The following is a 21,902-nucleotide window of genomic DNA, read 5'->3' as shown; positions in this document are numbered from 1 at the left end:
GCAGATGCGTGTGAACACTAACCGTCAAAAGTCTCATATCATGTCAACTTGGAAAAATATTGTTATTCCTTCACTGCGTAAAGCCAAAACCTGGAATTTCTAACAGCACTGCGGACCTACCTATGCTCCATGGACTTTGGTGGTTCAAGAGGCATCTCAGTGCTACATTTTCTAGTGCAACTAGGAATGGGAAAGAGTGACCAGTGACCCCCACAACCTGTGAAAGAATAAAAGTAAACCTTATCTTCCTTTGCAATTTATTCCAAGGGCAAGAAGTTGCTGAAACTAAAGAGTTTTCAATAAAATATTATTTTAATTCAGCTGAAATAAATGTGACACAAATCTTTCTATCAGAAGTGATTGACTTTATTATATGGAAATCTTTTATCCTGGGCAATGCATTCTACATGCTGAGTTCCTGGCTTTCTGTGAATCTCCAGTGGCCTAAGAGATCAAATAAAAATATAAGTGTATTAAAATTGTTTGTCCATTGAAAAATATTTTATAAACCTCTATTAAGATCAATTATGCTTTATTTTGAAAGGAAATGCCTTCAAATGTGATTTGACATTGTAGGAGCAAAACCTCCAGCGTGGAGTCAACTATTAATGTAATGAAACTGCCATTAGTGGCTAAATGCTGATCTCCAGACACTAATGTTAGAAGTATAAATGCTTTCTTCACTTTATCCCAGCAGCAGCAGCAGAGACCTACTTTTCATGGCTCTTGTAAGCTGCTGCCAGATTTTCCAGCTCCGTTTCAGTCTTGTATCTGATAGAGATCTATGGTGGATAAAAATGTAAATAAGCAGTGCGAGGTGTCCAATGCAATAGCATATCCATCAAATCATTATTACAATGCAAAGGCATCTCTAAAGATTGATTAGCATTTGTTCATGACCTACTTTCAAACTGGACGGCAATAATTTTGATTTTGTGAGATGGTAAAATGAGTGTTCGCTTACGGAGGTTTGTCAGGAGAGATGTCAAATTGGCTGCCTACGTGCCCTGTTTTACATGATCACAGAAAGTCAAAATCTATTTCCTCGGTTTCTGTAGCTATCCGTTATCTGTTTGAAAATGATGTAGATTTGTTGACTGCAGGTCTGTTAGCACTTCAGGCAGCATACACAGCATTGAGTTTTTAAATGCATTTTTACTTCTGGCTTCTGTTTGTAATATTAATAAAAGCGCAAAATCTATCAAGGCCGACATAGGATGTGTGGTGTAAATCAAGATTGGTATTCCAAACATGCATTTATGAAACAGGAAATGTGGTTTGCAAGGAGTTTTAACCTGATGAAAATACTCTTTTAAATTCAGTTGAACTCAGAATTTCTTTTCCTTCTCAATCCTATGTATTGGTAAATTTCACTGATCTTTCGATTACCCTCATCTCACATCTTATCAAAAGGGCAATGTGTTAAAGGAGCTCAAGCAACTCTGTCTTGGTTTATGATTTCTGTCATTGCTAAGCCCAAAACAGGAAATCCTAGAATGCAGTTGCAGTGTGGGGTAAACTAATGAGTTGCCACACAAAATCTGATTTCCAAGCATGTCATATAAAAAAAAATTCTACTTCAATACTCAATGACTGGTAAGTCTACTTCTGCTTGAGTAGTGTGAGATGTAAATGAAATAGTATCCCTTAACTCTCCCTTTCAGCACTTTAGTTCTGAGAGACGGGAAACAAAATATAGTGGTTATGGAGTCTTTTTGTTTGGATTGGAGGAATGTTAGGAGCAGAGCTCCCTGGGGCACAATTTCAAAGTTTGTGGATGATATGAACGTGCTGTGGAATATGATGAGGATATGTACAAAAGGACATAAAGAGATTGGTGGAATGGATGGACAGATGACAGATGAAGTTAAATGTGGAGAAATTTAATGTGATTCATTTTGGTGGGAAATAAAGGGTACATCCCTAAAGGGATGTAAGACCAGAGGGACATGTGCTATATGTGCATGAGCTGTTGATCGTGGCAGGAGAGGTTGAGAAATCAATTAATGAAGGATACAGCATCCTTGTCCCTCATTAATAGAGACATGGAGTACAAGATCAAGGAGGTTATGCCCTTCTTGTATAAAATAATGATATGGCTTCATCTGTAAGATTCAGTTCAGTTCTGGATGTCACACTTTAGGAAAGATGTGAAGTTATTGGAGATGGTGCGGAAACGATTTGTGAGAATGGTTCCTGGGATGAAGATCTGCAGTTATGAACATTGATTGGTCAAGTTAGGACTGTTGTCCTGCAGAAAAGAAGGCTGAAAGAACCCTTCATAGACGTTTTCAAAATCATGAGGGGTCTGGTCATTGTCATTTTACTGTTTGTGGGAGCTTGCTGTATACAAATTGACTGTTGCATTTCTTGCATTACAACGGTGACAGCTCTGCAAAATTAATTCATTAGCTGAAAAGCACTTTGAGAGATTTGGTGGGCATTAAACGTGATATACAAACACTGCAAGCTCTTCTTTCTACAACTCTGATGGATGATGAGTCCCAATCATAACAAAAACAAAGTTAGCTTTTCTGTCTGGCAGCATCTGTGAAGGGAAAAACAGAGTTAACGTTTTGGGTTCGGTGACCCTTCCTCAGAACTAGAATCCCAATCACAGCTGGCTGTTATCTGAGATGTCCATTGATAGAAAGTTTGTAGCGTTGTTTATGAAGCATTTGAAAAAAAATCTTTGTATAATTGCTATTGACCATTAACAGGGAGCATATATTGGCCTTTCCTTAAGTATTTCTATGGGCCTTGAAAGTCACTCAGAAGCTGATATGGCCATCTACTGGCCAGTCTAGGTCAAGATTATGACCTTTAGCTGTGATATGACATTATGATATGTGAATTTATATACTTCTGCTTATTACATTTTAAAAGAAGCAGTGTTCTTTACCAGATCATTATTCCATTTTAAAGACCAAAGCAAACCCAATGTTTTATTATTAATATTCTTAGTTTTTCCTGATGTTCAACTAGTCTTAGAAATCATGTTTCCTCCCTTTCGCCTCTGAAGACTTTGCCTCCCCGCTGGGATTTGGTGTCATTTGTAATAGTTCCATCCTGCTATTGTGCACAAGCTTCAATGGGCCTCTATAACCTATTTGAACACAGGGAGGGTCACAGTGAGCTTAACCCTGTGCTTGCCTGGCATTCACATGCACAACTCTAGCAGAATTCACTGGATAGTAATGAAGAGCAGGAACCTTGACTAATTCTACGTTTCCTAACTTAGTGCATTTGGATCAAATATAGCTGCCCTAAAGCTTTCCCTGAAATCAGTAAAATTAATACAGAACAGGTTTTTTTTTGTTTCTAGCTTACTCCCCTCCTCTCATGATGGCAGTGAGTCATCTCAGTACACCAAACATCCAAGTGATATGACCAGCAGTCGTCACTCTGCTCCCATACAAATCGAAAAAGCAGCCTCCTCCAGCAATATTCTGCTTACAGGATTTGCAAAAATGCAACTGATCATAAGTGCTGATGCAGTTAATATGCGCACTGCATCTAGAATATTATGTCATTTAAACAAAGGACAACCTGACATACAGTGCAGAATGTTTCTGGCTTCAGGATGATAAAAGTGGGGGTTGGGGACAAAATAGGGGAGATTGGCATTGTGATGGCTCTCTGATGCATTCCTACCAGTGCTTTCCAGACATGCAGAAAATATCACTTAAAATCAGAGAATTTCAGATTTTTTTTGACAAAAACATCAGACATTTAATGTTTGTACTGTTATTTATGATTATATTACCTGGTTGGGAGTGCTTCTAGTTTGATCCTGTTCTGAAGTCACCAATGAGGGGATCCTCAACTCTTTCTTCAGCATCTTGCATTTCCCTGGAATTAGAACACATGTTTCTGTCAATTTTAAGTGCTATTGATCTGGTCAAACAAACTGCACACATCATAGTGCTATTTTGTGATCATGTAGGTGTGGGATTACAGTAGGGTTTTTGTCAAGGTGATTGGCTTTTAGGGACACTTTGGCACAGGTACACTGTGCTAATGGCGTAGGGGTGGCCAGAGGTTATCCCAACCAGCCTTCAACCCAGGACAGGGGACAAATGCCTCAAATACAGATGTTGAAGAAAAAACTCGAAAACTTCTGTTAACATAGAAACACAGAAAACAGGAATAGATCATTCAGCTCACAGAGCTTGCTCTGCCCCTCAATATGATCATGGCTGATCTTCTATCCCAACACCGTACTTTACTCTCTCCTTACCTCTTTACCAACTTTATCTTGTAAAAACCTATTTTTTTCTTAATTTTTTCAGTGACTTTGTCTCCACCACCTTCTGTAGTAAACTGTGGATGTTCACCAATGATTGCACAATGTTCAGCACCATTCGTGACACCGAAGCAGTCCATGCTCAAATGCAACAAGATCTGAATAATAGCCAGGCTCGGTCTGACAAGTGGCAAGTAACATTCTCACATCACAAAATGCCAGCAATGGCCATTGCCCCTTGATAGTCAGTGGTGTTACATCACCGAATTTCCCACCATCAACATCCTAGACATTACCATTGACTGAAAACTAAACTGGACTTGCCATATAAACGCAGTGACAAGTGTAGGTCAGAGACTCGGAATACTGCAGTGAGTAACTGACTTCCTGACTCCCTAAAACCTATCCATCATCTACAAGGTACAAGTCAGGGGTATGATGGAATATTGCCCACATGCCTAGATCAGTGCAGTTTCAACAACACCCAAGGAGCTTGACGCCATCCAGGACAAAGCAGGCCACTTGACTGACACCACATCCATAAGCATTCACCCTCTCCACCATCGATGCTGAATAGCAGCAGTGTGTACTATCTGCAAGGTGCACTGCAGAAATTCACCATAGACCCTTAGACATCACCTTCTAAACCCACAACCACTTCCATCCAGAAGGACACGGGCAGCAGATACATGGGAACACCACCAGCTGCACGTTTCCCTCCAAGCCATTCATCATCGTGACTTGGAAATATATTGTCGTTCCTGTACTGTCGCTTGGGCAAAATCCTGGAATTCCCTTCCTAAGGGCACTGTGGGTGAATCTGCAGCAAATGGACTGCAGTGGTTCAAGAAGGCAGCTCACCACCATCTTCTCAAGGGCAACTAGGGATAGGCAATATATGCTGGCCAGCCAGCGACACCTACATCCCACAAGTGAATTTTAAAAATAGCTGCACATGATGCTTAAATTATTGGAATTCAGTGAAGCTATCATTTGCTGCCTGATCAATATTTAAATATTTGCTCTCCATTTCTCGTTGAAGGTCTGTTCTCTTATTTCTTGATGTTTGTTCCTTTCGATTGTGAGTTTTGCTGTTTGGTCTTTTTATTTTTCCTAATTTTGCTTGTACATTAGTTTTCGTTTCATAGCCCCTTAAATGAGGGCTGCTGCCTTTGGGGATGTGTGTTAAAGAACTAATGGCCTGTAGTAGCATGTTTCAGACACTTGAGTGGGCAGATATCTTTATTACTAGCATATAATTGCTATAACTTATCAGGTGAAATTTTTTTCTGTTTCGAGCACAAATAAAATAAAAGACTGAGAAAGAGAAAAGCACAAAATTGGAGACAGGCAGACATTTTCTTCTTTTGTTCTAGTTGAATTTTTTAACAGAATGGTTGTACCTTAAAATCAAACGTACAGAATTGATGGGAGAACAAGTCTAGCAGGTCCATCAAGTCTAATGAATACAATAGGTTAAACATTTTCTAATCCCTTGCCTGCGAAGCAACAGTTAAATTCAATTTGAGTGAAATATACAGGAAAGGAGTGTGGAAAGGAAATGGAAGGTGAAGGATTTTCTGTCTCCTGTAGAATCTTCTATAGAGTTTTGTCTTATGTAGAGTCCATTATTAAGGCTGAGATTGCAGAGCATTCGGAAGTGAATGGTAATATAGGTCTGAGACAGCATGGCTTTGTCAAAGGAAGATCATCCCCGACAAATCTGTTTGAATTCTTTGAGGAGGTAATGAGCAAGATAGACAAAGGAGAACCAGGGGACATGATCTATTTGGATTTCCAGAAGGCCTTTGATTTCCAGGAGGCTGCTAAATAAGATAAGAGCCCATGGTGTTAGGGGAAAGGTACTGGTATGACAGAGGATTGGCTGACTGGCAGAAGGTAGAGAGTGGGGATAAAGGAGTCTTTTACAAATATGCAGCCGGTGATTAGTGGAGTTCTGCAGGGGACCATGTTGAGAATACAACTATTAACATTATGCATTAATAATCTGGATGAAGAAAATGAGGGCATTGTTGCTAGGTTTGCAGATAACACAAAGATAGATGGAAGGACAGAAAAATTCCAAACCTTAAAATAGCTCCTCACAGCAAATAATAACAATAATTTCATGCAGAATCCTGTATGTTAGGGTGTGGGGCGTGTATACAAGGGCATGTTAGATGGAAAGGTGTCCAACATTCAATGTGAATGATAAGTACAGTTAGGTTTTACAGTGATAAGAAAAATAAATGAAAAAATCTCAACTCTGAGTACAGTAACCTCTAATTTCAGTCCTGTCTGCATTCAGTGGAACTGACATTTCATGGAGTACAATGGATAGATTAGTGAAAATCTCCTGAAACATTTTCTAGAGTATTAATGTTTACTTTCTGAACTTCAGGACAACCCAGAGGATTAGAAAAATAAAGTGAGTGTTAGAAGAGAAAGAAACTGGAACGAGAAGAGGAGAGACTGCAACACCAGGATGGCAGAGGCAGGTAATAGGGTGCCCATATTCTCTGTCTTGTACTGTTTAACATTACAGGAAAGCGATTAGTCATAAATGAAACATCTTTTATCATTCTACACTTCCTGTCAACTTTTTCCATAAAGAATTCCTGTATATACATTTATCATGAAAGCTACCTGTCACGCTTTAGTAACACCCTTTTACCAGTAGTGATACCAATAGCACACTCAAGTTTAAATGTTCAAGCTCCTCAGACTGTACTGCAGTGAAATTTTTATGCTTCAATTCTACTTTTCTGACTTCTGAAATGTTTTTATATTTTTTCATATATGATCACATAAAATCATATAATTATGTAAGAATAAGAAGAGTATATAAACATGTTCTCATGGGTGATTTTGTTAACTTTGGTACCATAAGCATTGAGACTGGGATTTTACTGAGAACAAGTATCAGAAAATGTCCTTACAGAGCAATGAAATACATTACAACTCTATCACAGACATTGGTACAGCCTGGGCACGTGCTGGTGGGCTAACTGACTTTCCTGATAGATTATACAGTATAACAGCAGCTATTCAAGAGGGAGCCGATACCTCTATCCAATAGTATCACATGGCATGATAGCACACTGCCATCATCACTTAACTCTCTTAATGTACCATTTAGATGGATTTGATTTAATTTGATTTGGTTTATTATTGTCAGGTGTACCGAAGTACATTGAAAAGTGTTGTCTTACATGTTTTACATGCAGATCGTACTATTCAAGTGAATCAGTGTAACAGAACAGAGTGCAGGATGAAGTGTTACAGCTGCCGAGAAGGTGCAGAGAGATCATCTAAGAAGTCCATTTAAAAGTTTGCTAAGAGCAGGGAGGAAGCTGTTGTTAAATTTGTTCATACATGTACACAAACTTTTAAATCTTCTGCCCAACAGAAGAGGGTGGAAGAGAGTGTATCTGGGCTGGGAAGGGTCTTTGATTATGTTGGTTGCTTTCCTGAGGCAGTGGGAAGTAAAGATGAAGTCAATGAATGGAAGGCTGGTTTGCATGATTGACTGGGCGGTGTTCACAACTCTCTGTACTTTCTTTCAGTCTTGGGAAGAGTAGTTGCCATATCATGCTGTGGTGCATCCAGATAGGATGCTTTCTATGGTGCACCTATAAAAATTTGTAAGAGTCTTTATGGACATGCTGAATTCCCTTAGCCTCCTGAGGAAGTACAGGCATTGTTGTGCTTTCTTGACTGTGGTGTCACCGTGGGTGGACCAGGACAGATAGTTGGTGATCATCACTCCCAGGAACTTGATACTGCCGATCATCATCAGCACCATCGGGGCAGACAGGGGCGTGTCCTCCACTCCGCTTCCTGAAGTCAATGACCAGCTCCTTTATTTTGCTTATATTGTTGGAGAGATTGTTGTTTTTACACCATGCCGTTAAACACTCTATCTCCTTCCTGTACTCTGTCTCATCGTTGTTTGAGATTCAACCAATAACGGTGGTGTTGTCAGCAAACTTGTAAATGGAGCTGGTGTGAAATTTGGCCACACAGTCATGTTTGTATAAGGAGTATAGCAGGGGGCTGAGTACGTAACCTCGAGGGGAACCAGTGTTGAGGATTATCGTGGAGGTGGTGTTATTGCCTATCCTTAGTGACCCTGGTCTGTTGGTCAGGAAGTGGAAAATCTAGTTACAGAGGGGGCAGCAGAGACTTAGGTCCTCGAGTTTGGAGATGAGTTTGTTTAGAATTATGGTATTGAAGGCAGGGCTGTAGTCAATGAGAAGGAGCCTGACGTACATATCCTTGTTGTCCAGATGTTCCAGGGCTGAGTGTAGGGCCAGGGAGAAAGCTTCTGCCGTGGACCTGTTGCACCGGTAGATGAATTGCAAGTGATCAAGGCAACCTGGGAGGCTGGAGTTGATGTGAGTCACGACCAACCTCTTGAAGCACTTCATATTTAAGGAAGTCAGAGACACAGGGTGGTAGTTATTGAGGCACACTGCATGATTTTTCTTTGGCGCCAGAATGATGGTGGTCTTCTTGAAGCAGGTGGGGACTTCAAATCATAGTGAAGAGAGGTTGAAGATGTCTGCAAATATTCCTGTCAGCTGGTCCATGCAGGATCTGAGTGCATGGCCAGTGACTCCTTCCAGACTGATCACTTTCCATGGGTTCACCCATAAGAAGGTCGATCTAATGTCTGTGGCAGTGACCACGGCTACAGGTGCACCCGAGGCTGTTGGGATAGGTGACATTATTTCACTGCCCTTCTGTTCAAAGTGAGCGTAGAATGCATTGAGCTCATCAGGATGTACTGTTGCTTGCGAGTCTGTTTGACATCGCTTTGTAGCCCGTTATGTCGTGTAAGCCTTGCCATAAACGATGGGTGCCTGTATGGTTAGTCTGGGTCTCAAGCTTAGTTTGGTATTGACTTTTAGTGTCGTTAATGGCCTTGCAAAGTTTGTACCTGGATTTCCTGAGTAGGTAAGGATTGCCTGACTTGAACGCCTCAGACCTGGACTTCAGTAGGAGTGGATCTCCTGGTTCATCCATGGTTTCTGATTGGGGAATGTTCGGATTAACGTCTTCGGCATGCAGTCATCTATACACTAGCTAATGATGTCTGTAATGATAGTGGCATACTCATTTCATATGGCCGCTGAGTTCTTGAATATGGACCAATCCACTGACTCTAAGCAGTCTCGTAGAAGCCCCTCTGTTTCCTCACACCAACACTGCAACTTCCTGTACTGCGTCTTCATGCTTCAATTTCTGCTTGTAAAATACATGCTGTACCGCAATATGGATAACATTAAAATGAGGAACGAGCGTGTGCCCTCATACAGTCAATCATTCTCCAACCTCTGGCCCGACTTCAGCTGAAAATACATCTTGCCCGTCACCCTCCACCTCCACTGCCAACCCTCCCCAAGTGCAGTACCACAGGAAATCGACTAATGTTATTGTAAATTCATAAGTGTAAGGATTATGCTGTAGTTGCATAGAGTACATTTCCTCTTTCAGTTAACCTGGCCATGATGAAACCATACCTTATAGCAGTTTATTAGATAAACATTAAGGAGCCATCATGCAATCTGTAGTTAACACTGCACTTTGGCTGATATATTCTGCTGTTTTCATTAAAATTCGTTAATAAGGCTGACATACAGAATCCTTCCGTCAGTAGAATGATGAGACATCAGTTGTTTATCACTGATGCATACAATGATCTCTCAGCACAATGGGGTCTTTAAACCCTATTGTTCTGAGCTTTCAGATGAGCAGATTGACATTTAATTTATCTCTGAGCTCTCCAGAAAAAAACTTGTAAAAACTGTGTGGGCTGATATGCTGAGTAATTGCAGCCCAGTATTCAATTCTGGACTTCTGTGCATAAGGAATACACTTTTCTTTCTATTGAAGATAATGTTTGACTATAGTCAAGAAATTAGAACATTTTTCAGAATTCAGCCTTGGTTTAAACTGCCCTCAGTGAGGGGTTACAACGTGAGTGGGCATCGCAAGTTAATAGGCTTCCTTCTCGACATGTTCCAATATTGTCTGGTCTTTCAAACAGATGACCAGGATGCTGCAAGAAGGAAGCCGACTCTCAGTTTAAATATGTGGATCCATTACCTGAACCACAGTAGGGGTGGAGTGTGTGGATTTGTATCAGTTCAGGCAAAGACTTTCAGGGTTCAATTCATGCCAACAAGAGACTGGAAAGGTAAATTTTACATTTATTTTTGTAGAGGGTGCAGGAGTGCTCTTCTGAAATGCTCAAGGAAGTCTTAGGCCTCCATTTTACTGGGCTTCCCCCTCCTACCAATCATTGCAAGACATACAATCCTCGCCCAGCCTCAGATTGTGCCATGTCCCTGAAGTAACTGCTTTGGGACCAATCCTACAATTCCGCCGTTGGGGCCTCGAGCCACTTGTGTGTGCTCCCAACAGTAATGCAGGCTGTTGAACCTTTACTCTAAGTGTTGCAAATGGAGCTAGGCCATAGTGATGTCAATTACATGGAACTGGCACCTGGGTCTGTCGGGCACCAAGTAAGATGTCCTGTCTTGCCATTATTTAATGTTCAGTAAAGCCTATTGCTGTTCAATCACAAGAATTTAGATCTCACTTTAGTGATTGGAGCCATGCAAACGCAGGGCAGGCAATAAGAGCCTGAAGTGAAGTGCAGCGATGGTAAACCATGAGGCCAACCCAGTGATCTAAACCCAGAAGTGGAAAATATATCCAAAGTAAAGACCAGTGGTGGTAGGAGGTTACTATCAATGGGCTTGAAGGCACATGTAGGCACTGAACTGCAGAACAGGAAAGCCAACCAGCAGATGAAGAAAGCTTAAGAGAAAGCCCACTGCAGCATGCACTATTAGCTATAGGAAAGAACCAATCAGCCAAGTAGGTAAAGTATGACAGAAATAAAAATTATTTACAGGGATAGGAAGAAATGAGTACTCAGAAGATACACTGATGGCAAGCACTCAAATGCACAAGGCAGCGTCCAAATCTTGGAGGAACTGCACCCACAGAAACACAACCTGGCCAATTTCATGTACAGTCATGAATGCTAAGTGAGAGAACTGGGGAAGGCTGCAGTAGCACCACAGAAAATTCAACATAGACCACAGCAATCTACAGGAATCCTAGCAGTTAAGTACCATAAAATAGCAGAATGAACATTTTCTACAGGATTTGACAGACCGATAGCAAGAATTTGATTTCCTTGTCAGAAGTGACTTGCAGGATGAAATTGGTATGCAGTGATCAAAGTAAACAGCAGAGAATTTAGTTATAAATTAGGTGCTGAATCATACACATCAATCTTTTTGAATGCTAGCTGCAGTGAACCCAGGAATCCTTAGATCATTGTGTATTAAAATTTGGGGCTTGAGAATCTGAGTAAGAAACCAAATGAGAGCTATGCTTCACTACAATGGGAAAGAGATTATTGGGACCTGGTATAAATATCCTAATCATTGTGATTCTTTGTTAAATGGAGCTACTTCTATACTTTTAGGTGTTCTTTGGTTAGCGAACACCAGACTCTAGTCCAGCAGTGTAAGATGGTAGGGTAGAAGGTTAATTCCTCTTGAAACAGGAGATGGAAAAGAAGGTACTGAAAAAGGTGATGGACAACAGCCACAGAGCATTCAGATAGTGGTTTGTTCTTTCAGAATATAGTTGCAGAGAAGGAAACCAGCATTCATTTACTTAATATTAAACTTTAGACCTTCCTGTACTTTCAAATTCAGGTGGCAGTGTTTCTAAAATCCTAGTTGTTTGTTTTAAGGAGAATCAGTCCTTTCTTCAAGAAGATAAAGATGTAAAATTGTCTACTTACTGCACAGAACCTGCCCAGGAGATGCAGCAAAAGCAAATGTTATCACAGTTGACTGAAGAAGTTCTTCCCAGAGTATATAGCCAGATCACTACTGGGAAGCAAAAAAGTTATCATGTGCTAGTTCAGTCACTTTAAAAACTTCTACAGCAAAGAGAAGTGATACAGAAGCTGAGATAGCCAGAATATGAAGTTAGAAAGCGATATTCAATCTGATATGAAAAAGAAGTTTCAGATCTTCCACAAAGGCTTACAACAATGAGCAAAGAACAGCAAGATGAATTTGATACAGTCTAAGAAAAACTTCAAACCTCACAAAAGGTACTTTTGACAACTGCAAGCAACTGGTGAAAGAAAAGAAATATGTGTGCGTACGCGTGTACACGTGTGTGTCTGGCCTACTTGGGCATTTGCCAAGGTCCAACAGGAGGAACAGAAAGGGAAAATGGACGGTGTAGGTTTACTCTTAGTCACAAAGTACGTATTACAGCTAGGAGCTGCTAACCTGTGAATGATATGAGTGAGTAATATAATCACATATATTCAGTTGAATATGATTGAATAACATAGTCATGTGCACTCCCTTGGACAGTCAGTTACACAACCAGGTTAGGATAGAGAAAGAAGTTAAAAAGTTGGAAGCACTTTAATTATATTATTTGTAGAAATAGTTGGAAGTTTCCTTTCTACAAGAGTAGCATAAAACCTTTGTTCTTGTGATGAAGATTTGATTTGTGTGCTTTTTTTTGGTGCATACATCTCCCATGCATGCATGAATAAACTTACAAAAAAGAAACTGAGCGTCATCTCGTCCAAGAGAAAATAAAGGCTAGAATTCACCTGCAACAGAAACATTATGACAGGTAAGTACTAAATGCCTTCAAATGTCATTATTAGGTGCTATATGATATGGTGGATGTGTTTTACTGCAGTGATTGTTGGTAGGACTCTATCCTGCAAAGATAATTTGACCATTACATTTTCAGCATGGTGTAAGCATTGAAATGCATTAGAACATGTTTCTCTTTTGGAGTGTGTATAATAATGCATTCACAATTGATAAACAAAACAGTGCTTGAGAAGTGTAGTGTCATGATCTGAAATGATTTGTATACCCACATCTTGAAGATGAAAGAAATTGTTTGATAGCTTTTACTGAAGAAAAATAATGCCACTTTCTCATGGTCTGTTTTGACAGACAGGATATCTGATATAGCTTAGAGAAAAAAAAACAGCCATCTGTTTCCAATATACTGACTTTTTTGGTGTTGTTCTGGCATCTGAGTCCAATACGAATGTTTGGCTGAATTTCACACACTGTACCCAGCCTTTTAGTGTTGTGTTGAAGAACAGTAGAGCCTCTTTTCACCATGTTGGGCTATTATTGTGCATTTTCCAAGTAACACTTGTGAAATTAATATCAGTAGCTAGTCCAGCCAAAACAGAACTTCCTTTTAACAGGAGCAGTTTGGATTTAAGTAGCAAATTAACTTAATCTCACATCAGTGCCTCCCCCATGAATTTGTATACCCTAGTTAGGGGACCAGCCTATCCATATCATCCTTAGTAGTAGCTGGATATTCAAGTCATTGTATTGTGTAGAAAGTGAAAAATTTGCACACTGCCAGTATCAAACAAACAAAAGTAAATTAATCAGGCACAACAATCCTGTTGGCGTTTATACCCCTACACATGTTTCCTCCACTATCTTTTGGAACATTACATCCTAAAGAATTGCCTGATAAAAAGGAAGATCATTTTAATTTAAATCACTTAGCAATAAACTCTCAGAATTGAATGGAGTGTCAATTTTACACTTAACTCAATATTATTCTTCACTGATTTCAATAGGGAGTAAAATCAGGTGTGGTATAAATCCAACAGTGCACCCAATCCTCTTTCCCAATGGGTGGGTTAGGTTAAGATTTCCACTAATTAGTCTAAATGATACAATTATTTTTTCCCTGTATCTTAATCTCTGGGCCTGTTATCTGATTTATTGGAAATCACCCCTCTCTTTGTTTGCAAGGCTATTGTGCTGTATTTTTGTCCAAATGTGAAAAATGCAAGTAAAGCTATCAATGATTATTGTAGAAGTTGACAAAGGTGATATCTGCTGCATCCTGTCACCCTCCCAGATATGCACAACTTTCAGTATTGTCAGTTCATGTGATTTGACCAGCTAGTTCTGAGATTAGATAGTTATTTAAGTTTTATAAGGTGTGGAAATCGTTCTGTACCTTCCAGCCCCTTCACTTCCACTTGATGGCCAGTTGACATTAGCTCTGGAAAATGGAGATCTCCCTTTCCTGCCTTAATCATCTTTGCCTTCTTTTTATTTCCATTCAGTTCTTGCTCTATCTGTGCAGCTTGCTCGCCAACACCAGAATCCTCATTTGGAGCCTAAAGCAAAGAAAAACACAAATCTGCATCGCTGTTGGTGAGATCTGCCACAAACTCCAAATACCACTGTGATTTGATAATACTTCTTCTGGCTGTAACCAGAACTTTTCTCTCCATTGAAATAAAAATTAGCTTTAAAACGTCAAAAATGTCCTTTAATGGTGACCATCCCACAATTTCATTTGTTTCTGTTGCTTTTTCCAATTGAATCTTCTAATCCCTTGTTATATTCAAGGCAGAAAGCTGGCAACCTGCTCCCAGACCTTTACTAATGAAGCTAAGAAACCAGGCACCAGCGGGCAGGATACTTTCTCTGTAGGGAGATAGTAGGTTTCAGCTTAGATTATTCATGCAATAATGGGACTGAGAATGGGAACTCACCAATATTGGTGATAAACAATATGAAATTATATCCCAGTACTCTGTCATATTCTTGGCACCACATTTACTATCTTGATATCAAAGTTTTTCTCACACAATTAGCGGATCAAACAAGTTTAAAAAGTAGAATTCTATCACCATTTCAGCGGATAAATGCAACTTATGACATTGATTCCTAATCTTTGCTGAGTTAGCTGATTGCTACAACAAGATCGCAATAATTGAGCTCAAAGGACTGGAGTAGCAAAGAAACAGACATGGTTCTCTCTTCTATTTGCTGTCCAGTGACTCATACTGGAATGTGTGTGTGGAAAACAGACAAAGATAGGGTGATCTCTAAGTTGGATAGCATACCAAGAATTTCTATCACTCTCACAAATGAAGAACAACCATTTAGACTTGATATCAGTGATGTCTTACATTTGTGGAATTGAACACAAAGCAAATGATTACCTTCAGAAGAAAAGAACAAAATATGAAAAAAAAGTAGCCATAGGTGAAAACTGGAAGGAAAAGAATCTTGGTGTTTTGAGGTAACTAGTATTTATTGAATCTATTAAAATCCTAGGTCATATCTAGACCAGCTCCTGCCATGACAAAATAAACATGATCTAGAAATAATTTATTTCTTCACCTTCCTTGTATGCAACAGCATGTAGAAATCTGACTCCTTGCTCTTTGAAAGCCATGTGCTATTTCAATTCTGTGTACAGTAATCTTTCTATTTAAGGATAAGAATTCATGTGTGATATTACTATGCAATTGCATGGTATAATAGATTAGTTATAAAGTAATTTTAATCTAGAGTCCAGTGAGAGGTACAGCTGAAGGTCATTCAATGAAGAAAACTGATTTTGAGTTTTAGTCACAATTCAAGTACTAATTCATGATCTTGAGTCCAATGTCTATTACTTCCAACGACTCATGAAGTTGCACTGTCTCAGTGAAGCTTCTTTGTGCTTTTGTTTCTTTTTAAATTATTGAATGTTTTTGCATTACTGACCTGAAATTAATTATAGATGATTAATGCATGAAACATTATGGTTCCTTGTGTTTGTCTCCTCAAAACTATAAATTGTCAGGGATAATTTTCTTCTTCTCCAGGCAGTATCTTTGATTACTTTAGGGCCATTGAACCACAGCTTGTGCTGTGACAGGAAGCAGGCCCTGAGACTATCTCTGCTTATTCATGGATGAAACCCTGCACTGTTGGGATTATTATGAATCACATGCTAAGTATCTAGACAACTGAGTTAATTACTCTCTCAGCAATAATTATTATGGATTATAATGATAGGTTGGGAAGTTGAAAATTTCATTCAATTATCTTTGTAGGTCAAGGAAATAATTCAGAACTGATAGTTCTTCACCTTTATTTGGTACACAGATAGGTTGCATATTGTACAAAACCCATTTCCTCACGTCCTTAGGTTCTTAAAAAAGGAATTAGGAATATGGCCAAAGTAATATATAAATGTCTAACTAGTAATTTAACTTCAAATTAATTTCAATAGGCCATGATAAGCATTGGTCATATTTAAGTAATACAAATTGCTTATTTTCATATAGTATCTAGTTTGAAAACATATCTGCACTTACGAGGTATTCGTCATCCTTCCCCAAGTACACTGAAAGAGGTGTATATGGACTCAAACTTACCAGAGAGAAGTGACAACAGATGCCTTTGACTGCATGCAGCACCAAGAAATGCTTGCAAAGCTAAGGTTAATGAATATGAAAGACAAAGTATAATAATGGTTGGAATCATACTTTACATTAAGGAAGATAGTGAAGGCCAATCAGCAAAGTCCTGGGGCACTTCTGTAGAAGTTCTTTGGGAAAACATCATTGGCTGAACTCTTGATAGCTGCTCCATCAATGGCCTTTCTTCCATCATTGGGTCAGAAGTCATAATGTTTGCTAATGATTGCACAAACATTCAGCACCATTCATGATTCTTCAGATACTGAAACAGTTTGTATCTATATATAGCAACCTTCAGTTCTTGGCTGATAATCACCAAGTAACATTTTTGCCAAATAAGCATCAGGCAACAAGCATGTCCAGCAGGACAGAATCTGACAATCTGCACTTGATGCTTAGTTGCATTACCATTGGTCGATTACCCTCCCCCCATCATTCCCCTGGGCTTACCATTGACCAAACTGAGACGGACCAACCATATAAATACTATAGCTTAAAGGACAGGTCAGAGGTTGAGAATTCTGTGTGAGGAAATCACACCTACCCATCATCTACAAGACAAGTCAGGAATAATCTACACTTCCCTGGATGTGTACAGATCCAACAACACTCAGGAGTACATCATCATCCAGGATAATGTGGATGGCTTGTTTAGAACCCTATCAACAACCTTAATATTCATGCTCTTCATCCACAATGAAATACAGCAGAACTGAACCAACTACAAGATGTACTGCAACAACTTTCCAAGGCTCCTTGGACGGCACTGTCCAACCCTGCAACTATGTATAAGGTCAAAGGCAACAGGTGCATGGGAACACTGTCACATCCAGATTTGTCTCCACGCCACATGCCATCGTGTCTTGGAACTATATTATAATTCCTTCTCTGATGCTGGGTCAAAATTCTCTCTTTAACAGCACTCTGGATCCACCTATAGTACGTGAATTGTGGCAGTTCAAGGAGGTAGCTCACCACCACCTTCTGAAAGGCAGTTAGGAATAGGCAATAAATACTGACTTAGCCAGCAACATCCATATCCTGTAAAAAAAAACTAGGTTGGACTTAAACAATGTAAAAATGAATAATAATTCAAAAGATTTTTAAGCATGAAGGGAGATGGTAAACTCTAAAGAAATACCAATTATTAAAATGGTGAAAACAAGGATAAGAAACGAGATAATAAGGTGTAGAGCTGGATGAACACAGCAGACCAAGCAGCATCAGAGGAGCAGGAAAGCTGATGATTTGGGTCTGGACCCTTCTTCAGAAATGGGGGAGGGGAAGGAGACTCTGAAATAAATAGAGAGATGGGGAGGCGATGATAGAAGGTGGATAAAGGAGCAGATAGGTGGAGAGAAGACGGACGGGTCAAGGAGGCGGGGATGGAGCCAATAAAGCTGAGTGTAGGAAGGGAGTTGGGATGGGTGTTGGTCAGTTGGGAGGGAGGGGCGGGTAGGTGGGAGGAAAGACGGACAGGTCAAGGAGGCGGGGATGAGGCTAGTAAGTAAGAAATGGGGATGGAGGTTGGTCAGTGAGGTGGGAGGAGCAGATAGGTGGGAGAAAAGATGGACAGGTCAAGGAGGCGGGGATGAGCTGGACTGGTCTTGGGATGGGGTCGAGGGTGGGGAGATTTTGAAGCTTGTGAAGTCCACATTGAGACCATTGGGCTGCGGGGTTCCAAGAAACGAGATTCTGATTAACTCACACTTGTTGCTTCCAATACTGGCAGCATGCAAATTTCCTTGTGCTAGCCGTGTGTGAACTATTGTCATGCGCAGCCAACACAAAGGTTTGCAAAAGGTATTAGGGTAAGCGAATTTGTGGAGTTATGGTGTTAAGGCCACAATCAAATCAGTCATGATCTTGTTGAATGGCAGAATAGGATAAGGGAACAAATGATCCACCCTTGCTTCTAATTTGTACATTCATAACAATGATGTTAAGCACCCCCACACCTCAGCAAGGGATCAAAAGTGTGAGGGGCTAACACCAGTTATTGAAGCAAGAGCTGGAAGTCAATTTATAACTAATTCCGAAATGGAGAAGATAGAAGTATGGCACAGGAGAAAGCAGGCTCCAAGCTTTTCCAACATGGCACTGGAGCACATAATCAAGGGCGCGCAGAGGAGGAGATCCTTTTGATCCAGACAGGTCCAAGTTGTCCTCCAGTGAAGTTCTTCGAAAGCAACAGAAACAGTTAACTGGGGGTCAATGTCAGGAGTCAAGACCTGGATGCAGTGTCACAAAAAAATTTGTGGCGTCACATGTGTGGTCAAGGGCATTTCAAATGCCATATTCTGCCATCTTGATGACTAGCCTCAGACATTGCTAAATCTACCATTGTATAACTGAATTTTCAACAATCTCTATCGATCACAAACACATATGTTCATATTATGACTCATAGCTCACATTAATAGTTTCACCTCACCCTCAGACACTTAGTATTTCTACCAGTCTCACACCCACATCTCCCAGCATGTACACACTGCCAGCTATTCATGACAGCTATATTATCCAAGCAGATTGTATCACATGATACACTGCAGATCTGCCAATCTTTGTAGGACAAGGTGGTGGACAACAGAGGCAGTAGGTGCTAACTGATGAGAAACAGGAGCAGCTGTCTGTCCTCAGCTTCATGGGAGGTGGTGGATGAGATTATTGGAGCAGCCATTGCTGAGACCATAGCCAGGAGCAGGGCTGAAAGCATTGAAGATTTTATTACTTCCTCACATAGCTGGTTTGAATCTGCATCTCTTGCTTCCCTCTGCTCACCATAACCCTCTGTGTGCATTTTTCCAGATACCTAACAACTGTAATCTGGCCGTATAGTGTTGAGAGAGTACCAGGTAGATAATGGAAGAAGACAGTGATGATGAAGAAACACAGTCACTTGATTCAATACTCACAGTCACCAACTCAGATGCTAACACTGCAAGTAGTTTAGAGGCTGGCTTGGATGTGGTGTATGCAAATAATGAGTCATTGACAAAAGTGGCTCACAGGGGACAAGAATAGAGAAAGCACCTGCCTCCTATTCTGCCATTCAATACACAAACTTTGCTGCAGAGGACACAGACAAGCACTTTGATGTGGCTGCCTACAAAGGAAGGGGGATGGATATATACAATAAAATGCCAGGTGCAATGGCAAACCTGCCAGAAAGCTTGAATACACTATCAGGGAGCTTATCCAACACCAATTTTGCACAGTCTATATGTTGGGCTTGGAGCATCTCCCTCTCCACATGGAAGTGGGAACCAGCTCAAATGCTACGTCAAACAATCATGATGCTAGCCTGTGTTCTGAGGAAAGGTCACGGACCCGAAACGCTAACTCTGTTTTTTCCTTCACTGATGCTGCCAGACCTGCTGAGCTTTTCCAGCAACTTTGTTTTTGTTCCTGATTTATAGCATCCGCAGTTCACTCGGTTTATATAATATAGCATCAGATAGACAATGTTGTAGAAAAGATAACTGGGGTCTGAGGAAGGGTCACTGGACCCAAAACGTTAACTTTGATTTTTTTCTTCACATATGCTGCCAGACCTGCTGAGCTTTTCCAGCAACTTCTGGTTTTGTTCCTGATTTACATCATCCACAGTTCTTTCGGTTTTTATTTGGTAAAGAAATCAGCTGCCCTCTTTCAAGGGACTCCACTTCTCTCCCACCAGTGCCACACACCAGTGGCCTTGGTGTTTTCTGTCAACCAGCCAGACTACTACAGCACATGCCAAGGCAGTGCAGTGTAGAACTAAGCTTTCCAGGTCCAAATCTACTTGAATACGGGTGGCACAGTGACTAGCACAGCTGCCTCACAGTACAAGGGACCTGGTTCGATTCCAGCCTTGGGTGACTGTCTAGGTGGAGTTTACATGTTCTCCCCGTGTCTGCGTGGATTTCTGCTCGTTGCTCCAGTTTCCTCCCACAATTCAAAGATGTGCAGGTGAGGTGGATTGACCATACTAACTTGCCCAGTAGTGTCTAGGGATATGCAGGTGGGGGGGTTAGCCACAGTAAAATGTAGCGTTATGGGGATAGGGTGGGGGGACTGGGGCTCAATCTGGGTGGATCTTGTTCTGTTCAGACGGTCAGTGTGGACTCACTGGGCTGAATGGCCTCTTTCAACATTGTAGGGATTCTATCAGTACATCATCTGTAGAATTCTCCAATGAAAGTCAACAGACTCTTGTCATCCAAACTGTAAGAACACTAATACAGGCAAAAGTTCACAAAAGACATGCTCTAAAGAAATGCACAAGAGAGATAAATTGATTTTTGCATGCTCTATTAGATACTTAACACATACATTTGGTTTGGATTATTCATTTTGCTGAGGTTTTAATTAGCAACCAATTTTCAACTACTCAAAGTCATTTAACCACTCAAACCCATCTAACTTCTCTTCTCCCCTTGCTCACTGTGAACAATCCCTTCAGCCACACTTTCTTCAATATCTGGCTGGGCTCCATCCTCACCTACCTACTCAACACCACCAATCCCACCACCCCCACCACCCCCACTGCAGCAGTCAGTATAAATACCACCTTTTTCTAGCTGCATCTATTTGTGAAGAATGGTCACTGGACTCGAAACATTAACTGCTTTCTTTCCACAGATGCTGCAAAATCTTCCGAGTTTCTCCAGCAATTTCTGTTTTTGTTTTAATTTTTGCATTGTAGCCAAGTGGATATGAAGATGATCAGTGACAGAAGGAGGGCAACATGTGGGTCTGTTGGTAGTTTGGGAATTAGAATTGTGTTCAGTGGGATTGCGGTTATATGAGACAGTTATATTCATGGACAGCCCTGCATTTGTTGTCTTTTCCTTTTCTGTCCCTTTCCTTCCTTTTCTTCCTGATCCTCTTTCTTCTGCTATTCCACTGCTCACCATACAGCTTCTGCCAAGGACAATGCCTTCATGACAGCCCAGTTAAACAGAATATAGCAGACCACCACAAATCTTGAAAGCAGCTTTGCTGATGGCTGCTGATGGCTGCTTCTAGCAGTGGAAGCATTGTCTCAGCATGTCTGCTCAGTCACATTTTATGCAGTTGCATGATTTTCATCATATGCTTACCACTCACATTGCATGGCAATCACACCCATGTCAAAGCCATGTTGTCAGGGGACAGCATTTGTTGGACAGTTGCCATGGTGCCTCAAATGCAGCTGGCACAGTGAACTCCTGCAGAATGAAGGTATTGTGTTTGCTGCCAGGATATTGTAAACCAGTCATTATGATGTACTACGATAACAAGGTGTAGAGCTGGATGAACACAGCAGGCCAAGCAGCATCATAAGAGCAGGAAGGCTGACGTTTCGGGCCTAGACCC

General features: G+C 40.6%; 1 protein-coding gene across 1 annotated transcript in view; it reads right to left on the bottom strand.

Annotated features, from left to right (window-relative positions):
* Positions 1 to 350: 350 nt before the first annotated feature.
* The window catches only part of LOC109912236 (cyclin-dependent kinase-like 3), a 73,634-nt gene continuing 52,082 nt past the window's right edge, over positions 351 to 21,902 (bottom strand). Inside the window, exons 7-10 of the mRNA XM_048603983.1 lie at positions 14,315 to 14,477; positions 3,767 to 3,852; positions 715 to 782; positions 351 to 444 (exon numbers count right to left, since the gene is read on the bottom strand). Of these exons, the coding sequence (XP_048459940.1) occupies positions 351 to 444; positions 715 to 782; positions 3,767 to 3,852; positions 14,315 to 14,477 (411 nt within the window). The remainder of the gene's footprint in view (positions 445 to 714; positions 783 to 3,766; positions 3,853 to 14,314; positions 14,478 to 21,902) is intronic.

The sequence above is a fragment of the Rhincodon typus genome, chromosome 12, assembly GCF_021869965.1.
Source record: "Rhincodon typus isolate 14 chromosome 12, sRhiTyp1.1, whole genome shotgun sequence".
Lineage (NCBI taxonomy): Eukaryota > Metazoa > Chordata > Chondrichthyes > Orectolobiformes > Rhincodontidae > Rhincodon > Rhincodon typus.
This window is presented reverse-complemented; position numbering and strand designations above follow the sequence as displayed.